The sequence below is a fragment of the Penicillium digitatum genome, chromosome 1, assembly GCF_016767815.1.
Source record: "Penicillium digitatum chromosome 1, complete sequence".
Classification (NCBI taxonomy): domain Eukaryota; kingdom Fungi; phylum Ascomycota; class Eurotiomycetes; order Eurotiales; family Aspergillaceae; genus Penicillium; species Penicillium digitatum.
Window position 1 is genome coordinate 3,558,798 of NC_089384.1, and position 16,323 is coordinate 3,575,120.

General features: G+C 50.1%; 8 protein-coding genes across 8 annotated transcripts; 5 read left to right on the forward strand and 3 right to left on the reverse strand.

Annotated features, from left to right (window-relative positions):
- Positions 1–888: 888 nt before the first annotated feature.
- Pdw03_3549 (IQ calmodulin-binding motif protein) lies at positions 889–2,480 on the forward strand (the record flags this gene model as incomplete). The annotated part of the gene is made up of 5 exons (XM_066100525.1): positions 889–918; positions 985–1,498; positions 1,548–1,679; positions 1,750–2,142; positions 2,206–2,480. 5 exons carry the CDS (start codon positions 889–891, stop codon positions 2,478–2,480), a joined length of 1,344 nt encoding a protein of 447 aa, XP_065955925.1.
- A 393-nt stretch (positions 2,481–2,873) lies between these two features.
- On the forward strand, positions 2,874–4,411 carry Pdw03_3550 (2-methylcitrate dehydratase (PrpD), putative; the record flags this gene model as incomplete). The annotated part of the gene is made up of 2 exons (XM_014676580.1): positions 2,874–3,204; positions 3,273–4,411. 2 exons carry the CDS (start codon positions 2,874–2,876, stop codon positions 4,409–4,411), a joined length of 1,470 nt encoding a protein of 489 aa, XP_014532066.1.
- A 93-nt stretch (positions 4,412–4,504) lies between these two features.
- On the reverse strand, positions 4,505–5,920 carry Pdw03_3551 (Mitochondrial pyruvate dehydrogenase kinase, putative; the record flags this gene model as incomplete). The annotated part of the gene is made up of 2 exons (XM_014676579.2): positions 4,505–5,678; positions 5,748–5,920. 2 exons carry the CDS (start codon positions 5,918–5,920, stop codon positions 4,505–4,507), a joined length of 1,347 nt encoding a protein of 448 aa, XP_014532065.2.
- Positions 5,921–6,174: 254 nt separating this feature from the next.
- Positions 6,175–6,834, reverse strand: Pdw03_3552 (Proteinase inhibitor, propeptide; the record flags this gene model as incomplete). Its single annotated transcript, XM_014676578.2, has 6 exons — positions 6,175–6,179; positions 6,236–6,318; positions 6,465–6,548; positions 6,611–6,679; positions 6,731–6,771; positions 6,820–6,834. 6 exons carry the CDS (start codon positions 6,832–6,834, stop codon positions 6,175–6,177), a joined length of 297 nt encoding a protein of 98 aa, XP_014532064.2.
- Positions 6,835–7,382: 548 nt separating this feature from the next.
- On the reverse strand, positions 7,383–8,368 carry Pdw03_3553 (Putative K transporter; the record flags this gene model as incomplete). Its single annotated transcript, XM_014676577.1, has 2 exons — positions 7,383–7,579; positions 7,633–8,368. 2 exons carry the CDS (start codon positions 8,366–8,368, stop codon positions 7,383–7,385), a joined length of 933 nt encoding a protein of 310 aa, XP_014532063.1.
- A 516-nt stretch (positions 8,369–8,884) lies between these two features.
- Positions 8,885–12,545, forward strand: Pdw03_3554 (Ribosome biogenesis protein (Bms1), putative; the record flags this gene model as incomplete). Its single annotated transcript, XM_014676576.1, has 3 exons — positions 8,885–8,942; positions 9,005–9,075; positions 9,132–12,545. 3 exons carry the CDS (start codon positions 8,885–8,887, stop codon positions 12,543–12,545), a joined length of 3,543 nt encoding a protein of 1,180 aa, XP_014532062.1.
- A 619-nt stretch (positions 12,546–13,164) lies between these two features.
- Pdw03_3555 (uncharacterized protein) lies at positions 13,165–13,598 on the forward strand (the record flags this gene model as incomplete). The annotated part of the gene is made up of 2 exons (XM_014676575.1): positions 13,165–13,316; positions 13,382–13,598. 2 exons carry the CDS (start codon positions 13,165–13,167, stop codon positions 13,596–13,598), a joined length of 369 nt encoding a protein of 122 aa, XP_014532061.1.
- Positions 13,599–14,636: 1,038 nt separating this feature from the next.
- On the forward strand, positions 14,637–16,315 carry Pdw03_3556 (ribosome biogenesis protein (Bms1), putative; the record flags this gene model as incomplete). Its single annotated transcript, XM_014676574.2, has 2 exons — positions 14,637–15,359; positions 15,413–16,315. The coding sequence occupies 2 exons, from the start codon at positions 14,637–14,639 to the stop codon at positions 16,313–16,315; spliced, it is 1,626 nt and encodes a 541-aa protein (XP_014532060.2).
- Positions 16,316–16,323: the final 8 nt, after the last annotated feature.

The following is a 16,323-nucleotide window of genomic DNA, read 5'->3' on the forward strand; positions in this document are numbered from 1 at the left end:
AGTACAACATAGACATCATGTCCACCCCTAGAGCTCAAAATCAAGCAATTGATTTTGTGGGGCATGCAGTATCCGACGTCATAGGGCTGAACAAGATGTGAAAAATGTTTAGGTACCACAATTCAAGTCTCTCTGGACCCAGTTGTGTCTCTTTTGAGGCTGTTTAGTTCGGTAACCGAGTGCTATACGTCATTGTAGTGGTATCTTCCACCTGTAGGATTAGAATCCTATTAAACTGTGTGTTTGTCAACTTGCTACTTCCTCCGTTGGAATCATCTTTCGATAACCCTATCGAGTTCAGTGCGAGATGGTACCACGCAAGGTGTACAATATGTGTCAAGGGCAGACGGTAACCTCGGAGTTAGCCCTTGACCCATCGGAGTGTCCCCAGAAAGTCTTTCATAGCCTGTTCGAGAGCCATCATGCATCGCATACATACGATGGTGCGGAAGAATCAGATGTCGACAAGGCATTGGAATGGGAATCGTTGAATGAGCTGCAGAAAGCTCGCACTTGCGGGAACTTTGGGTCGACCGAAACGAGTGATCTATTTCTAAAGGTGAATGAATTTGCTGTGTCGACAGTGAGAGAGAACTTTCTGATATCCACCAGGTTTATCGTGATGCATTGTGTTGTTTAGAAAAGAACCCAATGTCGGGGGTGGTATCACCCCAGCTGCTGGGGAGTACAGGAGTTCTACCTCTGACAATTGTCGCACCATTGCCTGATCTCTGTCGCCATTTAGCGAATTGCATTGTGCGCGCCGAACATGAAGTTTTTTTGGGGACCAATTTCTGGATCCACTCGGACGCATCCACATTAGTGACGAACGCTATCCGAGAACTTTCCAAACGAGCAGGAGAAAAGGGGCAGAAAATCGTTATGAAAATGATCTATGATCGTGGAGATCCTCGTCAGGTGAGTACTCGTTTGATTGATGCATATCAAATATGATCGACCGTAAAGATGCTAATGAATCACTAGGCGTGGGAGAATAGACTGAGTGTCCATGAGGACGAATATGTCGGCGGAAAAGTGAGCCTACCTGCCGCGAGCGAGATCCCCAATGTCGATCTCCAAGTCATCAACTACCACCGACCTCTCCTTGGAACGTTCCATGCTAAACTCACTGTGATTGACCGGCGCATGGCGCTCCTCCAGAGCAGCAATATCCAAGATAACGACAACCTTGAGATGTTGGCTCATATCGAGGGCCCAATTGTTGATTCTTTCTATGACGCTGCTTTACTGTCGTGGGGAAAGGCTCTCGACCCCCCATTCCCACTTCTGAATTCTCCTGCGAGGGATGCTCCGATACCATGCCATGAAGAAAGGAGCGATGTTATCCCTCCAGAGAATGGAGATAGAGCTCTTCCTGAGCATACGACCGATTCTCCACATTATGATAGTGACTTTGAACAAGAGGCCCGGAGAGTCAACGATTGTATCCACCCACAAGGTGACGAAACACGCACACAGGCCGTCAGCCGTCATCTCAGTATGTGAAAGTCATTTACCATCTATCACACTGCCTAACAACTCAACAGATACAACCATCCAGCCTGACACAACGGGCGACGCACCAGAAAGTGATCAGGATGATCCGTTCAATCCTTACATGATTCTACCTCGCCACGAGCCCTTCGCGATGGCGTTGGTAAACAGGGAACCATATGGGTGTAAGTCCAAGCCACAATGAGGAGTCTCCCTTAGACAGCCGAACGGGACTCTAACCCTCGATTTCTCAAGCCCCGAATCACAGCCACGTGCACACCCCGCAAAATGCAGCGTGGCTATCCGCAATCAACAATGCCCAGCAATCAATCCTCATCCAAACACCCAACATGAACGCCGAGCCTCTACTGGAGCCCCTCCTCAATGCCGTTCGCCGCGGCATTGTGGTATCCTGCTATCTCTGTCTTGGCTACAACGACGCAGGAGAGCTCCTCCCGTTGCAAAATGGGACCAACGAAATGATTGCGAACAGGCTGTATAACGACCTCGAAACCGAGGACGAGAAATCTCGTCTACAGATATTCTATTATGTCGGCAAGGACCAAACTCGTCCGATTCATAACAGCTTTAAGAAGCGGAGCTGTCATATCAAGTTGATGATTGTCGACGAGCAGATTGCAATTCAAGGTAACTCCCATGACACACTAGGAGAGAAGCATGCATTATGCAAGGATCTAACAATCTTTCCAGGTAACGGGAACCTCGACACCCAGTCATTCTTCCACAGCCAGGAAATCAATGTCCTACTTGATTCCGCCCTCGTTTGTCGTGCTTGGACCGAGTTGATCAATCGCAACCAAAACACTGCCAAATATGGCGCTGCAAGTAAGATGGACGGCTGCTGGCATGACCCTGAGACCGACGAGATTCCGGCGGGCTCCATGGGGCCTATCCGGGGTTGGTTCAGTTGGGCTAAGGGAGCTGCTGGTGCTATACGGCGGGTGAGAGGTGTTGGCGGATTTTAGAAGTTCGTGTGCTTCTGTGCTTGGGGGTGCTTCTATCTCGGGATTTCTTTGACTAGAGAGTAAATTTAATTTACTTGAATCTCTTGTGGCAATGGACGACCCAAGAGAATATCCTCTTATAAGATACATCGGACAAAGGGTAGTGGAGTTCGGGTCCATGAGTAGCAGATTGCCAAGATATACAGTGAAATTCGCGTTTTTCAATGTTGAAATTGAACACAAAAAGCCTTCGCGTGCGACCGTATCATTCTAGGAAATCCACCGAGGACTTCTGCAACATGTACCCTCCATGAGATATTGCCAAGATGATAAATCTCTATTGAATTCCCAATTTCAGACTAAATCAGACACAGAGGAAGCCAAACCTTCACTAACACATCTCTCCTTATCTAAATGTCACGCCCTTACGACCAACCCATGGTAGACATAGTCTACTATGTCTACCACCACCCCCTCAACCAAGACGACGAATCGATTTGGAAATGCGCGCGGACAGCCCTGCTGGATGCAATGGGCTGCGCCATCGAAACAGCAGCGACGAGCAGCGAATGCAGGAAGCTACTCGGACCCGTGATCGAAGGCACAGTAGTGCCGGATGGATTCAAGGTCCCAGGAACGGGGTTTCAGGTCGATCCCGTGAAGGGGGCCTTCGACCTTGGTGTCCTTATTCGGTACTTGGATCATAATGATGCGCTCGGCGGTGCGGAGTGGGGACATCCTTCAGGTATGGTTTATTGAAGACATGTGGCTGGAAATTGTGTCCATGAGACTAAGATATGGATGGAGTTGCAGATAATCTGGGTGCTATACTCCAAGTCATGGACTGGCTGTCTCGTGCAAGTTTGTCTGGTCGACGGGTTCACGACGGTCCGCCGTTGACGATGCAGACGCTGCTTACTGCGCTGGTCAAGGCGTACGAGATACAGGGCTGTTATCAAATGTTGAACGCTTTTAATGCATATGGAATCGATCACGTGGTGCTGGTCAAATTGGCTTCTGCTGCCGTTGTTTGTTGGTTGCTTGGGATGACGGAGGTACAAGCCATAGCGACTCTTTCTCATGTTTGGATGGATGGCCATCCAAATCGGGTTTACCGATCCGGCGCAAATACCAGCTCGAGGAAAGGGTGGGCAGCAGGCGATGCGGCCAGAAGAGCTGTGCAGTTGGCTCTACTAGTCCAAAATGGCCAGCCTGGTTCGCCGGGGGCGTTGAGCGCGAAGCCATGGGGATTCTGGGAGCGGACTTTTGGCGAGGTGGGATTTGTACTTCCACGACCATTTGGATCGTGGACGGTACAGAATGTGTTGTTCAAAAGTATGCCTGTAGAAGGGCATGCGATCTCTGCTGTGGAGGCAGCCGTTTTACAGGCGCATCGGTTTCGACAAAGGGGTCTGTCCGATCCTCTCAAACAGATCCAGCGAATAGATCTGCGAACGACTGCTGCTGCCTTGTTGATCATCAACAAACACGGACCGCTAAACAACGCTGCTGATCGTGACCACTGCATTCAATATGTGGTCGCCCTGGCATTCTTGAAGGGTGATCCGCCAGAGGCTGCAGACTATTTAGACAAAAGCCCATGGGCAAACAATGAGGAGCTTGAAGCCTTGCGAGAAAGGATCGTGGTGCAGTCAGATCCTAAGCTCACGGAGGACTACTTGGATCTGGACAAGAAGAGTATTGGTGCGGGAATGACGGTCCATCTTGCAGATGGGTCCTCATTGCCACAGATAGTGATTCAATATCCCGTAGGACATGCGCGGAATCCCCAAACACCAGCTGCGGTGCAAAAGAAGTTTTTCCAAAACATGGGGCTAATGTTCTCTGCGACAGAGATCGGTTGGATATTGGGTGCTGTTCAAAATCCAGATGCTTTGATCTCGGATTTCATAGATCTGTTGATCCAGCACTCAGTCAAGGCAAAGTGGTAGAAGGCAACGCTATCTGCAGGTACCACGGATTGGTTCTACTAGCCAAAAACGACGATCTTGTTCAGGCTATTTAGTTCTGTCGTCTGATTCTTCTCAATCGATTCTCCCCACTCCCCGCAGCGTCAAATAAACATCCGTTCCCCACCCCCACAGACTTTGCACGGCAATACTACCACCAAAGTATTCGGCATAGGCTCGGCCAAGAGGCAGCCCATAACCAAGACCGGCAATGCTGCTGACCTGGCCACCACTAGCAGAGATGGTATTCAAGGCGTCCATACTGCCGTTCTCTGAGCCCTGGAGGTCTATATCGGAGAAAGTCGTAAAGCTGTACGACCAGATATGGGGTAGAATATCCGGTGGAATACCACCACCTCGGTCACGGATACGGATTGTAATACTCTGAGAGGATGGAACCGAGTCCCCAATGGTTTCATTCTCGCTGTCACTGGAAAGCCCCGAACCAAGCTCAAAGTCAGCTTCGGTATCACCCGGAACCGGCGGTGTATTCCCGGGAACATCTGGAGCAGCCGCGATAGTCACCTCGATCGGCTCACGCTCATTTCCATTTTCAATAGTTGCCCGGAATGCGTTCTTCAATAGCTCCGTGATGATGTACTCCACATGCACAGGAATGTGAGCAAAGGTGGCCTCAGGCTCACCTTCAATCTCCAAACGCGGTCGCACTCCGTATTTGAGCTCACAGATTTCGCCAACGAAATCCTCACAAAGCCGGATGATACGTGCCGGCTGCAAAGCCGTGTCAATGACACCTATATAGTTTGATGGAATTGAGTTCTTGGGAGCGGGTGCGTCCGCACCATCGGACGAGGTATCACTGATGGGCTGGGAGGCAAAATGAAGGGCTAGATGTTGCTCTGCGATCAAGCGCGTGCCGATACGCGCCCGTAGATGCGTGTCTAAGAAGCTCGTCACGTCGGCCGGGCTCACATATTTCCTGCACTCCAGAAACCCGCGTGCAAGGACGGGAATTGTATTTGTGTGCGTCTGTACAAGGTCTGCCAGTACATCCCCGAACTGTTTCTCCTCTTCAAGGGTCGTGATGCGGCGCTGTTGATATGGTATGAGGGTTGACAACGAATGGAGGTAATTATGGTAGATTTTGGAGACATGGGGGTTTGAGACGACGATGAAAGGGAGGTTTCGTAATGCTTGAATGCGAGAAGCAAGTCGGGCGGGGAGGAGGGATAGTGTGAAGTTGGCAGAGGCTAGAAGAGCCTCTTTGTTCAATGGTGGGCGGCCGTGTCTGAGGGATTGACATGAATTCAGCACAATTTTGATTCAGCTTTGGCATGAGATATTATCTTAGACTGACTTTAGTAGGTCTGCAAGTGTCAACGGCCGACGGGGACTTGCAGCCAGCTGCGCAACATTGTCTTTGGCGACATCAAATGGACGACCAGCCCAGTTTTGACTCTGCGTGGACGATTGACGAAGAATACGAGGTCGCGCAATCTGAAGGCTCCGGTAGCCAGGCCGAAAAGCCATGGCCCCAGGTATTGAGGTTGTCATTGTGGATTGTAGCCATGAAACAAAATGAGATTAGTGTGAAGTTCACCGTGAAACCCCGGCACGGAAGATCTGCATCGGCGGGGCGGACATCGGTCCAAAGTTGCAGACAGGGATCATACCAACAAGGTCGCCATTTTACCAGTGAAAGGTTCATGAATTTACATGAATTTCTACTTTCGGATGTTTCAAAGGGCTCACTTGCGTTAAATTCAAACACCCTGTGCACATACTCAACCTGATAGTTGAACTCAGCAAAATTGCTCCATCTGTATCAATGCCTGTGCCTCTCACATTTGGAGAAAGGCCGGTACTCAGAAGATGTACATGGCATCATGGATGACAACAGGCCACATAATTGGTACCAAGTCATCTCGCTGAAGTAAAACCCAAAAAAAAAAAAATTGGAAAGAAAGAAAAAACTCCCGGATGTCCAGCCATCATGTCTCTGTCTGATCAAAAAGCGAAACATCCACAGCGACTGTATTCTTCAGTCCTATTCATAATGAATAGGAGAACCTACTAAGTAGTTGCAGCGCCGTCCTGCTCAACGTGTACATGTTTAGTGGATTGGAAGGTTTGGACAGTGTCATCGGGGAACTCGACACTAGTATAGATCCATAAATCGGCATGTGCTTCGATGGCATGAATTGGATCAGCACCACTTACGTGAAGCCTTTAATGATGCTGTATTCATGTCTGATGACGCCGCCATTCTCCTTGGCTGCTGCCTTAGCCCTAAGGAGATATCTTAGCACCACAGTATTCGAGATAATGGTAATGACATACTTCTCCAGCTCCTCAACGGGAGCTTCGGTCTTCAGAGTGATCTAGCGAGATGTTAGTCCAGATGATTTTGAAGATAAAGCTGAACTCACGTTGTAAAGAGGCATGATGCAAGATAGCAAAAAATGTGTCAGAGTGCAAAGCGTGAAGAGAGGGAGGGAAATAGAAAGAAAGAATTTATAGGAAAAGAGAAGGGGCTTGAGGGGGGGGGGGGGGGGGGGGGGGAAGGCTACACTTTATTTTGGAAGGTGCCTTGAAAGCAGCTACCTTTCAATGGCCAGCATTCTCTTTCTTTCACCTTTTACCCTTCACCTTTGCATACTTTTATGTAGCACTTGGGGGTTCCCTGTGCTACTTGTGATCTATTGGTTATTGCATGTCTGCCTGACATGGACCTGGTTGTGCCTTCTACAGTGAACCCACTCTCTTCAAGCAAGATTCCCATTGCACCCCTTGCTGAAATGACTCTATAATTTCCCAAATTCTAATCCGGCCTACTATCCATGTTGTAAAGAAGGGGAATCGCTGTTTTGATGTAACGACGCGAGGCAATGACATCATGTTTTGGGAAACGCGGGGCAATGTGTCTTGCATAGAAACACGGTATTTAACACTTCAATCGATGACTGCATGTTTTAAATTTGATACCTTAACCCTAGAGTCCAGTGTAGCCATCTTCTTCACGAGGAGGCATCTTCATACCGTGCATTCCTTTATACTTGGGGCTCTCTGGAGCCCTCCACCCCTCCAGAATTTTGTCATCTGCTAGCTGGTATACCTCCACACCCAACGGACGACATGTGGCTCCCATGTCAGCCTCTTTATCATCCCAACCCCAATTAGACAAATCCCCTGAGGATATGATTAGCATGAAAATAAGACATTCGAGTAGAATGGCGCCATACCGCCAGGGCACGCAGAAAGCGCGCAGAGAACATCCACTTCTGCAAAGAATTCAAAGTACTCGCCCGCCCTCGCAGGGGAGGTCTCCATAAAATACTTTCCATCCTTATCCAGCCCCGTCACCTGAAACACATTCAAGACATCATGGACATCTAGCTCCGTCAGTCCATGAGGAACGACAGAACGAGTCAGGTTCGAATGACAGTGGAAGTCAAAGGTCTCTCCGCCCATCAGCAAGTTGACATAAGGATCGCATCGAGTGCCCATCAAATCATGCACCCGCCCTCCAAATTGCGTAGGTCCGAATACGACCTCCGGGTTGCGCTTTCCATCAGGTCCAAGCACGTCATGCAGCTGCCCGCCGCCCAACGAGTCACCCGTAATTGTTACGAGGGGCCGCAGATATGGCAGATTCGACCATAGTCGGTCACCCACTGAGACGTGGGAGGCGTGAATCTGTCGAGTACGCGCAGCCCACATCCGTTCTCTGGGATTATTTGCGTTCCAAATGTTCAGATCGCCTACCTGTGGTCCCTTTGGTGTGGTCAGGCGGCAGATGTGGCCGGCAGGGACAACCCACGCTTGGGCGGAGCATGGTCTGATGGTGAATGATTCTTTCGAGACCCGCGCAGACGGGTTCAATGCGGTTTCGGAGATTGAGCGGTACAACTTTGAAGTTGCATGAACCCCCGAATCGGGTGGTGCTGTGTAAGCTGGAGATGGCTGACATGTAGACATTATCGGGGTGGTATAGAGAATGGCTGTTACACATAAAGGTCTAGTAGACACAGCGAGATTGGATTTATAGGATCCGGGGGGCAACGGACAATCGGGGGCTTCCCGATGTTAACGGCTTCTGCCCCACATGATAGCTAGAGGAAATTACATCCTCCGATTTCTAAAAAAAGTCCAGCGCGGCGTGAGATAGCGCTATCACGGAACCCTAATGCCGTGGACTGAAGGTAAGCTCCAGCAGTGGGGTCTCTGATATCTCATGGCTTCGGGTGGAGCCAAATTACCGGCCCGGTAAAGGATTACGTGTGGGATTACCAGGATAAGGATTGCTGCCTTAGGCAACAAAGCTTCTGATCTCCTGACTAAGGATTATCTACTCCGCTTCGGCAGAAAAATAATTGCTGCCAACTTTTTGGCCGTCGTCGGGGAAAATCCTCTACTTTGATTGCGCGTGCATTTCTTTGCTTTTTAAAATAAAGGAGTTGATCTGCTGAGGTTTTATACCTCTATACAGATAGCATGGAGCAGCAGGCCAACAGGGCGCATCGCCCTGCCAAAGAAAAGAAGAAATTCGAAGGTACGGCGAGACTGCTCCAACAAATCTGCAAACTTTCTGCTAACAAAGATTTTTCCTTATAGGTGCTAACCCAAAAGCTTTCGTCACTTCCAGGCCTGGAAAGCTCAATAAGCAGGCTGCGCGATCGCATGATGTATGTATATGTAATTTTTCTACTGGTCAATTGATGCTGACTGACTTCTCCTCTAGGTCAGAGAAAAGAGACTCCATGTTCCCCTCGTGGATCGTATGCCCGAAGAGGCCCCGCCAGTCGTTGTCGCCATCGTTGGACCCCCGGGAGTCGGAAAGACAACTCTGCTCAAATCTCTGATCCGCCGCTACACCAAACAAACCCTCAGCTCGCCGCAAGGCCCATTGACTGTTGTTACGACCAAGCGCAAGCGTCTGACCTTCCTCGAATGCCCATCCGACTCGCTCGCAGCTGCGATTGATGTTTCCAAGATCGCAGATATTGTGCTTCTCATGATTGACGGAAACTTTGGATTCGAAATGGAGACGATGGAGTTTTTGAACGCCTTATCGACAGCCGGTATGCCGGGTAATGTCTTCGGTATTCTCACTCATCTTGATCAATTCAAGAAACACAGCACCTTGAAGGATGCGAAGAAGCGCCTGAAGCACCGTTTCTGGAGTGAACTATACGCGGGCGCAAAGCTCTTTTACTTGTCCGGTGTGATCAACGGCCGTTACCCCGATCGTGAAGTGCACAATCTTTCACGATTCTTGTCCGTCATGAAAAACCCTCGTCCGCTTGTGTGGCGCAATTCGCACCCTTACGCGCTTGCAGATCGCTTCTTGGACATTACACCTCCAACTCAGATCGAGGAAAACTCGAAGTGTGATCGCACAGTCGCGCTATACGGCTACCTACGCGGCACCAACTTCCCATCCCATGGCGCCCGAGTCCATGTTCCTGGTGTTGGTGATCTGACTGTTGCCAATATTGAGGGCTTACCCGACCCATGCCCAACTCCCTACATGGATCAGCAGATCGCCAAGGCGACAGGAAAGTCCAATCGGCGCAAGCTTGGCGAGCACCAAAAGCTGCTCTTTGCTCCCATGTCTGATGTTGGCGGTGTCTTGGTCGACAAGGATGCAGTTTACATCGATATCAAGACCAACACCTTTGACCGGGACTCGGACGAAGATTCGGACGATGCGGAACGCCGGGGTCTTGGTGAGCACCTTGTTGTTGGCCTTCAAGGCGAGCGCAAGATGCTGGGCGAGGCTGATCAGGGTGTTCGTCTCTTCCGGGGCGGCGAGGCCCTCAACACAGCGGATGACGACGAGACCGGCCGGAAAGATCGACGCCGCGCTCGCGTGGCTATACCCGAACAAGACGACATAGATATCCCCGAAGGTTCCGATAGTGAAGAGGAGGCGGATGAAGATGTGGACGAGGAGGATTTGACAGATGACGAAGGGGAGCTCGACATGTCTGCCCCTACAGACTTTGAAGCCCGATTCAAGGCCAAGCAGAATGGAAGTGCTGGTGTTGAGGAAGAAGACATGGCTTTCGCTGACAGTGACTCTGACCTGGGCTCCATCTCTTCAGTCTCAGACCAGGAACTTGAGAGCGGCGATGAAGACGAGGATGAGGAGGATGAAGATGATGAGGAGGGCAATGTTCGATGGAAGGAGAACATGCTCGCCAATGCCAAGTCCCTTCACGGGAAGCGCCCTCCTTTCCGAGTCAGCGACCTGTCAAGAATGATGTACGATGAGTCGATCACCCCACTTGACGTTGTGAAGACATGGCGCGGTGAAGATTCCGACGATGAGGAGGAGGACAATGAAGATAGAACCGCTGACGACGAAGGCGAGGACTTCTTCAAGAAGACAAACAACGAGAAAAAAGACCAAGCCGACTTCCGTGCCGTTCCGGAGTACGACTATGATGAGCTGGAGCGCAAGTGGCGAGATGAGGAGCTGCTCGAATTAATCAAACTCCGCTTCATCACTGGCAAACTGTCCGGTGGTGCCTCGGATGATGAGGATGGTGATATGGAGGATGACGAGGATGAAGATGAAGGCGATGGTGACTACGAAGACTTGGAGTCTGGTGAAGTTTTCAACGGTATCAAGGAAGATGGTGACGAAGATGAAGATGAGGAAGGCGATGATGAGCCCGAAAAGGCAGCCGACCTGGAAGCCGAGCGTGAGCGAAATGCTAAAAAGAAGGAAGAGCTGAAGCTTCGTTTCGAAGAAGAGGACCGCGAAGGCTTTGGAAAGGTTCAGGACGGGACGCATGATGGTATTGATGGCGAGTTCGGCGAAGATGATTGGTACGATCTGCAGAAAGCCAAGCTGCAAAAGCAGGCAGATATCAACCGCGCTGAATTCGAGACACTTGACCCAGCCTCGCGCGCCCGGGCTGAAGGCTACAAAGCCGGCACCTACGCACGTATCGTCCTCGAGAATGTACCTTATGAGTTTGTCTCCAAGTTCAACCCTCGCTTCCCTGTCATTGTTGGTGGTCTCTCACCTACTGAAGATCGATTCGGCTACGTGCAGATTCGCATCAAGAAACATCGCTGGCACAAGAAGATTCTCAAGAGCAACGATCCGTTGATCTTTTCGCTTGGTTGGCGTCGCTTCCAGACCATGCCTATTTACAGCACCTCCGACAGTCGGACGCGAAACCGCATGCTTAAGTACACACCTGAGCATATGCACTGCTTCGCTACCTTCTACGGACCCCTTGTCGCTCCGAACACCGGGTTCTGCTGTGTGAACTCTTTCTCGAACAAGAACCCTGGTTTCCGCATTGCGGCCACTGGCGTTGTTCAGAGCGTAGATGAGCACACAGAAATTGTCAAGAAGCTCAAACTCACTGGTTACCCTTACAAGATCTTCAAGAACACGGCCTTTATCAAGGACATGTTCACCTCTGCGCTGGAAATAGCCAAGTTCGAGGGTGCATCCATCAAGACTGTCTCTGGTATTCGCGGTCAGATCAAGCGTGCACTATCCAAGCCCGATGGCTGTTTCCGTGCTACATTCGAGGATAAGATCTTGATGAGTGATATTGCCTTCCTGCGTGCTTGGTACCCCATCAAGCCCCACCGCTACTACAATCCTGTGACCAACTTGTTAGACCAGGTCGATGGCGAAAAGGGTGATAATGGATGGCAAGGCATGCGATTGACTGGTGAAGTCCGTCATGCCCAGGGTATCGCCACCCCCAAACTTAAAGACTCGGCTTACAAGCCCATCGAAAGACAAGCCCGTCACTTCAACCCGCTTCGTGTGCCAAGACAGTTAGCCGCCGAGCTTCCCTTCAAGTCGCAGATCACCAAGATGAGGGGCCACAAGGATCAGACCTACATGCAGAAACGTGCCGTTGTTCTTGGAGGCGAGGAAAAGAAGGCCCGAGACCTCATGCAGAAGCTCACTACCTTGCGCAACGAGAAGCAAGCTAAGCGATCTGCCAAGCAAGAGGAGCGCCGCAAGGTCTACCGCGCTAAGGTGGCCGATAGTCTGGAGAAGAAGGCAGAGCGCGAGAAGAGAGAGCGCAATGATTACTGGCGCAAGGAGGGCAAGAAACGCAAAAACCCTGATGAAGACTCTGGTGGCCGTGGACGCGGCAAGAAGCGCAAGTGATCTATTCTTTGTTCTTGGACATGTCTTTGTCTACTTGGGTCTTTTGCATACATGGCGTTTGGACCCAAAACCTGTACCTACATTATGTTGGATGTTTATTTATATCAAACCTTTTTCATGAATGCACTACTTTTTGCACAGGCTTTCCTTTCGTGACCTCTTCTCAAGCCGCCCACATTGTAATCTCCTTCTATGCTGGCGGTCAACCTGCTTCTCGCCGTCCGTTGGTCTCCGGTGCCAGGAGTAGAAAATCCGCTTCACATGAAAGTCGGGGCACATGAAAGCAGTTCCAAAAGCCGGAAATTTCTAAATGAACCTTGGAACTAAATGTTTACACATCCGGATGTGGTACAATGGGTGAGGGTCTACTCATCTTCCCATCATCCCGACACCAAAATAGGTAAAGAAACCCTAACTAGCAAAGCTTCATACTCCATCATGATTCCCATAACAGGCTTGGTAGCACTCGCAGTCATGTTTATATCATTCTCGCGATTTCCTATTGCCCTCGATTTCCAACTCTCCAACTACATCTATTTTCCATCAAGCTCCATCAAAGCTCGGCCTTCATTCATCAATAAAACAACTTTCCCGAACATCAAACAACAAGTAGAATAACATGGCTCCTCTCCCAAGCCTCGTTTACAACAACGTTCTTTCTCTTCGTGCAGACAAGAAATACGAGGTTAAGGTGGAGAAAGAAATCCTCCTCGGTAAACTGATCCTGGGGCTCATCGCGGCCGCTTTTGCCATGTTCTTGGGCTACACAATGTAAGTGCACAATTTACCCTGGTATCTTAAAAAAAAAGGAAAGAAAATTCTAATGGCTCTACTAGCTACCTCAAGCTGAAGCCCAAGTATCAGAAAGAATGGAAGCCCAAGCTTCATCCTAAGCTTCGGGACTATAAGGAGAAGTATGAGGGCCGGAAGAAGCAGATGGGGACCTGGCATGGCCCCAAAGAACCACGCAAGTCCCAGCAATTTCCTTCCAAAATTGTCCTTGATACTAACGTTCCTTCTAGAGGCGCCAGCGCTTGCTCACATAGCTGGTAGTCGTGCTTCTGGGGCTCCGGATATTAGCCAGATCACAACTGATCTGACACCGGACTACCTGAAGATGTCAACGGCGGTCATCGTCTAGGGGAGTGGGTGTGGCTCAGTGCTGGTAGAGGTATCAAAGGCCTGCCATACTGGTGCCCGGATTTGATACGGAGTACGGAGGAAAGGGTTTCTTCATTTGCTTTCTCTCCCTTTCGTTTATTTTCTCTCAGCTTGTTCTTCCTTTTCGCTGAGTTGTAAGTTGTCTTTCTGTCGTCATTGGAGTTGAGTCATTGTTTCGGAGTATATTTCCTATGACTCCATGTTGTATATTATATCATTCATAACTCCAACTTATATGTTCTCTTGTTTTCCTAACCTGATGTGTAGTGGATGTAGTGGTCTCGTAGTCTGTTGTGATAGTATTCCCTCGAAGTATAGCCCATCGAACACAAGCCAGCCCACTTTTAACCCCCTTCAACCATTGTCATCTTCGAGGGCCATATACCTATGATTCAAGAAAATTCTCTTCTGTGTAGAAACTACTGATTCGGGTGAAATTGGTCTAGTCCTATCCACGTGACCGCGCCTCACACGCGCGTCCCAAGACCAGTCACCCTTACCCTCTACCAATTGCTCAACGGGATTCCTTTTGGTGCTAGCACACTGTGGTGCATCTATACCCAGAACTAGTTCTTACTGCTCGCATTCTGTTCTCCAAGCCCCTGTCGGGCCTTTCATCTGAGGTCAGAATCACAGTGGAGAAACCGATTTGCCGCCTCGCAACCTTGCGCGCGTGCTCACTCGATCGGGCAGATGCTCCTGGTTCTCACAGTACTCCCACGCGTCTTGTTGAGATCTTGACTGTTAGTTGCATCTAAATTATTGGTATCGGACCTTCCCAGCCCTAACTCTCGATGCGGTGACTCGAGACAGGACATGCGTGTTGAGATCGTGCGGCCGCGTAAACTCGCGATTAAAAGTCAGGTCGCGCGTATTCGCCGATTGTCGCTATCCCATCATCTTTAAATCTTCCACATCCCATGCTTGACCATGAATGAAGGTCGCGATGCTGTGTCTTATCGGGAGGTACTCCATGCGGAGGCCAGTGCGAACACCCACTCTATGAATGACGCGACATCTCCCGTGCCTCACAACCCAATGCCTTCGGCCAAGATCCAACTCACTCAATCGCCGAAACCATTGTCACTACAAATAGATGGTTTGAACGCCGTTACCATCGCTCACGGCGAAGGTAACTCGAATACAGCCTATATCGAATCATCGGAGCGCGGCAGCGATACATCGAGCGATGGCCGACGACTAGATCTTTCCGCTACCACCGTCACAGACTCTCTTTCAAGCCTTGCTTCATCCTCGACCAATGGTAATAATAGCCAGTCCTCAGAGCTTGGTAACTCTCATACATTGAATGGACATACATCGATACCGTGGGTGGATCAGGAGTTGTTGGAATCCCAACTTGCCCCGCACGTGCAGCCGGTCAACGGAAACGCCTCAATAGAACGATGGCAACCTTCATTGTCGCCGATCAAAGCCGGCAACGCTTCAATATCACCGCCGCTTTCACCAAACTTTTCGTACACAAGTTCGAATTTTAATGCTCGCTTGACTTCAAGTCAGAAACGTACAGCAGCTGGCGACTTCAAATCTACTTTAGATATCCCCACACCTAACAGTGCCGACGTGAATGGAGCTACGCGACGGCGTTCGAAGAGCACGGGCTCATCAGCTTATGGGAGTAGGATTGCACAGGTAATGTGTTCACATGTTCATTCAAGAATCTACAACTCATCTGTAATACCCAGTTGTCCGTCCATATCCGTACACGTCTATCATACGCAGCCGCCAAAGTAGAACAGGCCCGACAGTCGCGTGAAGCTACCCCCCAAACTGCATTCCGAACACACGACAGCGCGTCGCCATTAAGCCCGTCGGCATCAAGTGACATCGCATCACTACCGGCAGGGAGCTCCACGCCATTCTCACAAAATTCCCAAACATCATCCAATGGAAACTCCAATCATTTCTCGAGTCATAGTCGCTCGCGATCAGCATTCTTATCTAATCAATTCCTTCCAATTCCTAAGCTAGCACCACCTGCGGATATCATCTCATCAAATGGCCATAATCAGCGCCGTCGACCGAACCCTAATGCAGGCTCCAACCCTTCAAACTACAGCCCTACCTCCCGCCACCGACGCCACCATTCACACCAAGAGAACGGACTCATCCAACCACCCAACGGCCAACCAGTTCTAGGGCTAGGGACGCCCTCGCTCTCATCATCTTACACATATGCACCAATCTCCACCCCCAATGGCTTTAACAGGCACCGCCCCCACTCCCAAAACACACTCATGGAGCAAGATGCCATCGAAACCCTCATGTTCATGTCTAGCCCCGAGAATTCGGGGTACCGCTTCAGCCCTCGCCGGCTGCCACCAGCGAGCATGCAAAGCAGCCTGAACGAGTCGATCAACTCTTCAAGCGATGGAGCTCAATACTATATAATTCAGGGCTCCCAAAGTTCCGAGTCCCACCATGGTCGTGAACTCGGAAGAAAACCATGGCTGGAAGCTCATGCTGGTGATGATATTGATCGCCTTTTGGATCAAATGGACAGTGATAGCGAGGATGAGGGTCGATATGCGTCGTATGGTGGGATGAATGGTGCACATCCGTTTAGAGGGCAACAGCGCTCAAGGTAATTGCATTG